The sequence below is a fragment of the Eleutherodactylus coqui genome, chromosome 9 (genome assembly GCF_035609145.1).
Source record: "Eleutherodactylus coqui strain aEleCoq1 chromosome 9, aEleCoq1.hap1, whole genome shotgun sequence".
In the NCBI taxonomy this organism is placed as follows: Eukaryota; Metazoa; Chordata; class Amphibia; order Anura; family Eleutherodactylidae; genus Eleutherodactylus; species Eleutherodactylus coqui.
In genome coordinates this window covers 174,004,337-174,014,506 of record NC_089845.1, presented here as the reverse complement: position 1 = coordinate 174,014,506, position 10,170 = coordinate 174,004,337, and the positions used below count along the sequence as shown (strand labels likewise).

Here is a 10,170-nt window from a genome sequence, read left to right as displayed (position 1 = left end):
TCTATCTCATATCTATCTGTCTATCTACCAATCCATCCATCCCACATCTATCCATCTATCTATCTATCTATCTATCTATCTATCTATCTATCTATCTATCTATCTATCTATCTATCTATTATCTATCCATCTCATATCTATCTATGTATCACTCTCATATCTATCTATCTATCATCTATCTATCTCATATCTACCTATCTATCTCTTATCTTGTCTATCCATCCATCTATCTCATATATATCTATCTCATATCTATCTATCTCTTATCTTATCTTTCTATCGCATATCTATCTATCTATCTATCTATCTATCTATCTATCTCATATCTATCTATCTATCTATCTCTTATCCTATCTATCCATCCATCCCATATCTATCTATCTCTCTATCATCTATCTATCTCATATCTATCTATCTATCTCCTATCTATCTATCTATCTATCTATCTATCTATCTCATATCTATCTATCTATCTATCTCCTATCTATCTATCTCATATCTATCTATCTATCTATCTATCTATCTATCTATCTATCTATCTCTTATCTTATCCATCTATTCTCATATCTATCCATCCATCTCATATCTATCTATCTCTCTATCATCTATCTATCTCTCTCTATCTCTCTCTCTATATCTCTCGCTCTCTATATCTCTCGCGCTCTATCTCTCGCGCTCTATCTCTCTCGCGCTCTATCTCTCTCGCGCTCTATCTCTCGCGCGCTCTATCTCTCGCGCGCTCTATCTCTCTCGCGCTCTATCTCTCTCGCGCTCTATCTCTCTCGCTCTCTATCTCTCTCGCGCTCTATCTCTCTCGCTCTCTATCTCTCTCGCTCTCTATCTCTCTCGCTCTCTATCTCTCTCGCGCTCTATCTCTCTCGTGCTCTATCTCTCTCGCGCTCTATCTCTCTCGCGCTCTATCACTCGCGCTCTATCACTCTCGCGCTCTATCACTCTCGCGCTCTATCACTCTCGCTCTATCACTCTTGCGCTCTATCACTCTCGTGCTCTATCACTCTCGTGCTCTATCACTCTCGCGCTCTATATCTCTCGGGGTCTATATCTCTTGGGCTCTATATCTCTCGGGCTCTATATCTCTCTCGCTCTATATCTCTCTCGCTCTATATCTCTCTCGCTCTATATCTCTCTCTCTCTATCTCTCTCTCTCTCTATCGCTCTCTCTCTCTATCGCTCTCTCTCTCTATCGCTCTCTCTCTCTCTATCGCTCTCTCTCTCTCTATCGCTCTCTCTCTCTCTCTCTCGCTCTCTCTCTCGCTCTCTCTCGTTCTCTCCCTCGCTCTCTCTCGCTCTCTCTCTCTCTCGCTCTCTCTCTCTCGCTCTCTCTCTCTATCTGTTTCTTTTTCACATCTGTCAGTCATGCCTATAACAAGACGGCTGCTAAGTGGTGGCCCCGGCATCAGAACCCCCTGACCCACAGTGTATGTTTGGCATTTCCTCGGGTTTAGCCAAGTCTGTGTTTTCTAGGTCCTTTTGGTCCTTTCACATGAGCCAATTATCAGGCCCAGTGTTTGTCCCACAGCTCGTTCTTCTGACAGCCGATCTGAGTAAAATGACCAACGATCAGCCGATGAACAAGCATACTGATGGTGTTGTTTAGGGGAGCATAAAGATCCTCTGCTGGAGCTCGCCCGTGTTACCGACCCGCCGCCCAATAGAACTGAGGATCTGGGTACACGAGGGTGACGGGCGCCGACCCACGGTCGCTGGTCGTTTGCACAGACAGATTACCTGACCTTGCAGGAGGACCATAAGATGGGATTCAGCCGTGAACAGGATGGCGACTCCGTGTTATGGGAATGTTATGGAGGACCTTCTGTAGGGAAGCCCATATGAGGAGGTCCACATGCCGGCGATGAATAGGGTTAATGTAAACCAAATAGGCGGAGACGGCCCGTCCTCCATAGCTGCTCCATGGAATCATCTGCTGGATTTACCAGAGTGATAAGCTGTATTATCAGGTGGCGCCTCCTAGAACGCGGCCTCAGAGTGGGATTTACAGCATTGCCATTCAGAGAAATCTATTTTCTGCTACTAAACCTGCGGATAAAAATAAACCCAAATAAAAGACGGTGCGTAATAGATTCCAGCGCGCTCTGCCCGCGCTGCACATATCATTTACCTGTCACTTCTCTTGTACACGTCGCATCCCGAAATACATTCCGCTAGAAACTAGTCCCAGAGGCGTTACCTTGGGGTCAAGGCATTCACAATCCATCGTCTCCTACTTCTGCCAGCTTCTTCCAAAGTAGCCGGCAGTGAAGGCCTGACCGCAGGTCTGGGAGCAGTTCGATCGCGCCATTCTCTGTATACTCTCCACACCGTTACACGATAAAACCCCCCGCGGTTGGCAGTGAGACCCCGGCTAGTCAGGCACCGATGACCGTCCTCGTTGGAAGTCGCTCCGATCGCTGGATCTTCCATCTAATATGGATTCACACTGAGACTGATCCACGGAAAGCTTGTCACGTGATTGTATGCCGCACTCCGGGGTCACGGGGAGAATTACCGTACAGGGGGCGCCAATCGTGGGAGGGCTGAGTGATCTTTTAAAGGGTCCCGGGGATCTAATAAAGGGGCTGGGGGCTTTAAAAAGCAGGGGCTATTCAGCGTGTTGGCAGAGTTGCCCTCTGGGCGTCTGGAGCAGCTGGCTGATGACTTCTGTGGGTCGGCGTATGAAGAGTAAGTATGAGCGGCTGCTATTACAGCGCCCGTAGCATTTCCCAAATATGTACGCCATGTCCTAAGGCACAATGGTTGTGTGGCACATACCGCTGTCACTGGGTAGGATGGTGGTCCGGGGTGGGGGGTCCTCTCTGAGTCCACACTGATGGCTGCCATTCCATGAATGTACACTAGAGGTGCCGTGTCGGTTCCCTCTGCCGCAGCGCTCGGGGTTGTTACAGGAGCACACCCCCCTTCATACCTCACACTCCCCTTCATACCTCACACGTTTTCCGGTATTCCATCTGAGGAACCGCGCAGCGACTGACATTTCGGGCGACTCCTCGCCGCCGGGACTTGTCACTGACCTCTGTCTCTTTTCTTTGCAGCATTCTGTTTGCAGATGTGAAGGGATTCACCAACCTGTCCACCACGCTGTCCGCGCAGGAACTGGTCCGAATGTTAAACGAGCTCTTTGCGAGGTTCGATCGCCTAGCACATGTGAGTTATATAACGGTGCCTTTATCTAATGCCTGATATACTGCGGGCTGATGTCATGTGGACGGCCCCATAGCATCTACAGGGGCCACGGAAGAGTAACTGCCACTATCACGTGAGCTGTCTATTAGAAAAAAGTTTTTCCCCCAGCAACCAATCACAGCGCAGCTTTATTTTCTTAGACTGCTGTGGTAAAATGAAAGCTGCTCTCTAATTGGTTGCTATGGGCAACAAATATTTTCTATAAGACTGCTAGTGCGTGCCGTTTAACTTTCCCATCCTATATAAGAAACGTCATGCCTCACAGCGCCCCCAGGATGGGTTGCCCGGGGTGTTTCATGTATTGGCAGTAGAGGGCGCCTTTGCATTCGATTATTCGTAGTTCCATAGAGTGCTAAACTGCAGATTTACAGACCGCAGTCTCTGTCCTGAGTTGGGTCTTACGTCCGTGTCTTACATTTACAATCAGAGATTGGGGTCACCGGGACCTATACACGTGCAGCGTCCGAGGAGCGGGCCCCAGCCTAGGAGACAGCGGTGTAGATATGTCCTGGGTCAGTGCAGAGATCTCTCCTATCATCTGTTATACAAGGGGGCGCTCTAATAACTTTGTATAGATATATCAGGGGTCAGTACAGAGATCTCTCCCATCATCTATTATACCCAGGACTGTAACAAGGGGGCACTCTAATAACTTTGTATAGATATATCAGGGGTCAGTACAGAGATCTCTCCCATCATCTATTATACCCAGGACTGTAACAAGGGGGCGCTCTAATAACTATGCATATATCAGGGGACAGTGCATATATCAGGGGACAGTCCCATCATCTATTATACCCAGGACTGTAACAAGGGGCGCTCTAATAACTATGTATAATATATGAGGGGTCAGTACAGAGATCTCTCCCATCATCTATTATACCCAGGACTGTAACAAGGGGGCGCTCTAATAACTATGTATAATATATCCGGGGTCAGTACAGAGATCTCTCCCATCATCTATTATACCCAGGACTGTAACAAGGGGGCGCTCTAATAACTATGTATAGATATATCAGGGGTCAGTACAGAGATCTCTGCCATCATCTATTATACTAAGGACTGTAACAAGGGGGCGCTCTAATAACTATGTACAGATATATCAGGGGTCAGTACAGAGATCTCTCCCATCATCTATTATTCTAAGGACTGTAACAAGGGGGCGCTCTAATAACTATGTATAATATATCAGGGGTCAGTACAGAGATCTCTCCCATCATCTATTATACCCAGGACTGTAACAAGGGGGCGCTCTAATAACTATGTATAATATATCAGGGACAGAACAGAGATCACTCCCATCATCTATTATACCCAGGACTGTAACAAGGGGGCGCTCTAATAACTATGCATATATCAGGGGTCAGTACAGAGATCTCTACCATCATCTATTATCCCCAGAACTGTAACAAGGGGGCGCTCTAATAACTATGTATAAATATATCAGGGGTCAGTACAGAGATCTCATTCATTATCTATTATACCCAGGACTGTAACAAGGGGGTGCTCTAATAACTATGTATAGATATATCAGGGGTCAGTACAGAGATCTCTCCTATCATCTATTATACCCAGGACTGTAACAAGGGGCGCTCTAATAACTATATATAGATACATCAGGGGTCAGTATAGAGATCTCTCCCATCCTCTATTATACCCTGGACTGTAACAAGGGGGCGCTCTAATAACTATGTATAGATATATCAGGAGACAGTACAGAGATCTCTACCATCATCTATTATACCCAGGACTGTAACAAGGGGGCGCTCTAATAACTATGTATAATATATCTGGGGTCAGTACAGAGATCTCTCCCATCATCTATTATACCCAGGACTGTAACAAGGGAGCGCTCTAATAACTATGCATATATCAGGGGTCAGTACAGAGATCTCTCTCATCATCTATTATACCAGGACTGTAATAAGGGGGCACTCTAATAACTATGTATATCAGGGGTCAGTACAGAGATCTCTATCATCATCTATTATACCCAGGACTGTAACAAGGGGGCGCTCTAATAACCATGTATAGATATATCAGGGGTCAGTACAGAGATCTCTCCATCATCTATTATACCCAGGACTGTAACAAGGGGGCACTTTAATAACTATGTAGAGATATATCAGGGGTCAGTACAGAGATCTCTCCCATTATCTATTATACCAAGGACTGTAACAAGGGGGCTCTCTAATACCTATGTAGAGATATATCAGGGGTCAGTACAGAGATCTCTCCGTCATCTATTATACCCAGGACTGTAACAATGGGGCGCTCTAATACCTATGTATAGATATATCAGGGATCAGTACAGAGATCTCTCCCATCTATTATACCCAGGACTGTAACAAGGGGGCGCTCTAATAACCATGTATAGATATATCAGGGTCAGTACAGAGATCTCTCCCATCATCTATTATACCCAGGACTGTAACAAGGGGGTGCTCTAATAACTATGTATAGATATATCAGGGGTCAGTACAGAGATCTCTCCCATCATCTATTATACCCAGGACTGAAACAAGGGGGCGCTCTAATAACTATGCATAATATATCAGGGGACAGTACAGAGATATCTCCCATCATCTATTATACCCAGGACAGTAACAAGGGGGTGCTCTAATAACTATGTATAGATATATCAGGGTCAGTACAGAGATCTCTCCCATCATCTATTATACCCAGGACTGTAACAAGGGGGTGCTCTAATAACTATGTATAGATATATCAGGGGTCAGTACAGAGATCTCTCCCATCATCTATTATACCCAGGACTGAAACAAGGGGGCGCTCTAATAACTATGCATAATATATCAGGGGACAGTACAGAGATCTCTCCCATCATCTATTATACCCAGGACTGAAACAAGGGGGCGCTCTAATAACTATGTATAGATATATCAGGGGTCAGTACAGAGATCTCCCCCATCATCTATTTATACCCAGGACTGTAACAAGGGGGTGCTCTAATAACTATGTATAATATATCAGGGGTCAGTACAGAGATCTCTCCCATCATCTATTATACCCAGGACTGTAACAAGGGGGCACTCTAATAACTATGTATAATATATCAGGGGTCAGTACAGAGATCTCTGCCATCATCTATTATACCCAGGACTGTAACAAGGGGGCACTCTAATAACTATGTATAGATATATCAGGGGTCAGTACAGAGATCTCTCCCATCATCTATTATACCCAGGAATGTAACAAGGGGGCGCTCTAATAACTATGTATAGATATATCAGGGGTCAGTACAGAGATCTCTCCCATCATCTATTATACCCAGGACTGTAACAAGGGGGGCTCTAATAACTATGTATAGATATATCAGGGTCAGTACAGAGATCTCTCCCATCATCTATTATACCCAGGACTGTAACAAGGGGCGCTCTAATAACTATGTATAATATATCAGGGGTCAGTACAGAGATCTCCCCCATCATCTATTTATACCCAGGACTGTAACAAGGGGGCGCTCTAATAACTATGTATAATATCAATACAAAGATCTCTCCTATCTATCTCACATGAATATGATTTGTTAGAGCGCGCTCTCTCTGTGTTTTTGCCTTCTTTTTGTACTAGAGGAGTCATCCTGACTATATTGCCTCATAATCATTTTATTACAGTGGTTTTTAATTAACCCCAACCTTTCTATGACCCTGGAATATATGTTTCGCCATGTATTAAAGCCTCTGTGTCTAGTTTCTGTGAAGTCACATATCAAACTACAAATGACCACATGTCTGTATGTATGTGTGTGCGTTCTTTTCGTGCTCCACCCCTGGTGATTTCATCGAAGGTCCTACAACATATATAAAAAAACACAGTCTGACCGACAGAAGAACAGCACAGTTAGGGCTCTGGGAAGTGGAGGACAAAAATAACACCTTGAGAATACATCTAAGCCGCTATTATCTCAGACACAGCTCTGTGGTCCTGCCAGAACACACTGACCTACCACCACCACAGAGATCCAGTGGGCTCAAGGACCTGTGGTGATGTCACTGCTGTGGGAGGAGCCAAGCTGTGTGTGAAGTGTGGGGTGTAGTAGAGCTGTGTGTGTGCATGTACCAAGTAGCAGAGCTGTTTGTGTGCATGTACCATGTAGTAGAGCTGTGTGTGTGTGATGTGCGGGGTGTAGTAGAGCTAAGTGTGATGTGTGCGGTGTAGCAGAGCTGTGTGCGTGATGTGTGAGGATCATAATGCATGTACCATGTAGCAGAGCTGTGTGTGTGATGTGCGGGGTGTAGCAGAGCCAAGTGTGATGTGTGCGGTGTAGTAGAGCTGTGTGCGTGATGTGTGGGGATCATAATGCATGTACCATGTAGCAGAGCTGTGTGGGATGTCTGGGGTGTAGAAGAGCTGTGTTTGTGATGTGTGCGGTTTAGCAAAGCTGTGTGTGTGTCTGATGTGTGGAGTGTAGCAGAGCTGTGTGGGTGATGTGCGGAGTGTAGCAGAGCTGTGTGTGTGATGTGTGGAGTGTAGCAGAGCTGTGTGTGTGATGTGCGGAGTGTAGCAGAGCTGTGTGTGTGATGTGTGGAGTGTAGCAGAGCTGTGTGTGTGATGTGCGGAGTGTAGCAGAGCTGTGTGTGTGATGTGCGGAGTGTAGCAGAGCTGTGTGTGTGATGTGCGGAGTGTAGCAGAGCTGTGTGTGTGATGTGCGGAGTGTAGCAGAGCTGTGTGTGTGATGTGCGGAGTGTAGCAGAGCTGTGTGTGTGATGTGCGGAGTGTAGCAGAGCTGTGTGTGTGATGTGCGGAGTGTAGCAGAGCTGTGTGTGTGATGTGCGGAGTGTAGCAGAGCTGTGTGTGTGATGTGCGGAGTGTAGCAGAGCTGTGTGTGTGATGTGCGGAGTGTAGCAGAGCTGTGTGTGTGATGTGCGGAGTGTAGCAGAGCTGTGTGTGTGATGTGCGGAGTGTAGCAGAGCTGTGTGTGTGATGTGCGGAGTGTAGTAGAGCTGTGTGTGTGATGTGCGGAGTGTAGCAGAGCTGTGCGTGTGATGTGCGGAGTGTAGCAGAGTTGTGCGTGTGATGTGCGGAGTGTAGCAGAGTTGTGTGTGTGATGTGCGGAGTGTAGCAGAGTTGTGTGTGTGATGTGCGGAGTGTAGCAGAGCTGTGTGTGTGATGTGCGGAGTGTAGTAGAGCTGTGTGTGTGATGTGCGGAGTGTAGTAGAGCTGTGTGTGTGATGTGCCACCAGAAACACTAGTGCTATAATGTCCTAATAGTGACTAGTACATTTAGGTATAGAGCATCTTGCATTGCCCTCTGTCATCTGGATCCTCACTGGCTGCACTTTATGTCCTCCGGTATTACTGTATATCTGACGTAGACACAACACAGCAGCTGCAATCAGTTGAACCCATTAGATATGCCTTCGGTTTAGGACAGAGCTAATAATGTGGCAGTGTCCTATATGCATGCCCCTGAGGATCTTTAGATGTTGGACCATAGTCTGCCCTATGCATCATACCTGGGGGTCCGTCGGGCCGCAGCCACAGCTGTGTATCCTTGTGGATGGATCCCTCCATGTAATCCTCTCCTTCCCAGCAATCTGCAGAGTATTTTGCTGACCCAAGTCACAGAAGTGGGATTACCGTACGAGTGAAGGAGAGGCCAAGCCAAGGCCTCCATCGCCGGTTTTCTCTCCTTCTGGGTGATCTTCCAGGTTTGGAGCTAATTGGTATCTCTGCATACTGAGCAATGACGGACGAGCCAATCAGTCGCCGGGAATGTTATAATGTAACTGCAAACGCCGAAGGCTTTAATAGAATCTAGGACTTTATACCGATGACAAAGCGTCACATTGCTGAAGGTTCTCTTAGGACTTGATCACATGACCGCATGCAGCAGAAAATCCCCCCCAAAGGGTGACTATGGGAAGCATCGGGGTCCAGTGTATCCATTCACATGAAGTGCCTGCGGAAAAACATCATGCTGGGAAAACTGCACATTGGCTGCGACCAAACAGCATGTATGCAAGAAGCTGGGAGGGAAGGGAGTAATGACCCAGAGCCAGCATGGGGTGGAACAAGTCATGGCAGACGGATCTAATGTCCTTCTAGGACAGAACCACCGACTGGGCTGATCAGGGAGATGTGGTGGATATAGTATATCTTGGCTTTAGTAAAGCATCTGACAAAGTATCTCATACCAGACTTATTGGTGAAATGACCAAATCTGGGATTGACAAGGCAACTGTTAGGTGGATTCACAACTGGCTGAGTGATCGTACTCAAAGAGTGGTCATAAATGGCTGCACATCCAAGTGGAAGAATGTATCAAGTGGGGACCACAAGGCTCTGTCCTCGGCCCAGTGTTGGTCAGCATTGTTATAAATGGCTGCACATCCGAGTGGAAGAATGTATCAAGTGGGGTACCACAAGGCTCTGTCCTAGGCCCAGTGTTGGTCAACGTTGTTATACATGATCTGGAGGAGGGAATTGTGGGAAACTGATCAAATTTACTGACGACACAAAGCTAGGAGGGATAGCTAACACTGGGGAAGAGAGAGAGGATTCAAAAAGATCTAGACAAGCTTGCACAGTGGTCGGCGACTAACAGAATGGTATTTAACAAGGAGGAATGCCAAGTCCTACATCTGGGCCTGAGCGCGTGGGATGCAGGTAGCGCAGTCAGGATCACCACGGTGTTCAACAGTTGTAGTGTTGTCTGTAAGAGGAGCGGTCGCCCAGTGTGAATGACATACATTACCAGAGGGTGCGGCCCGTGCGGACGGGGGGTTACCTAGGCAGGGTTCAGGGCATCTTACACCAGTTAAGGATTTCAGGGTTAGAAAGGGGTTAATAGCAAAAGGAAGAGAAATCCAATCCACTGCACCAGTTTGCCACCATTGCCATACCGGCGGTCTCTCCAGCCCCCCATCCAAGGGCCAGCATGTCACATGGTCGTGGGGGCCATTCTAGTCAGGTTTTGTCTTTGCG

General features: G+C 46.8%; 1 protein-coding gene across 1 annotated transcript in view; it reads left to right on the top strand.

Annotated features, from left to right (window-relative positions):
- Nucleotides 1-10,170, top strand: part of ADCY8 (adenylate cyclase 8) — a 488,216-nt gene that overhangs the window by 293,573 nt on the left and 184,473 nt on the right. Inside the window, exon 4 of the mRNA XM_066578800.1 lies at nucleotides 3,072-3,183. Within this exon, the coding sequence (XP_066434897.1) occupies nucleotides 3,072-3,183 (112 nt within the window). The remainder of the gene's footprint in view (nucleotides 1-3,071; nucleotides 3,184-10,170) is intronic.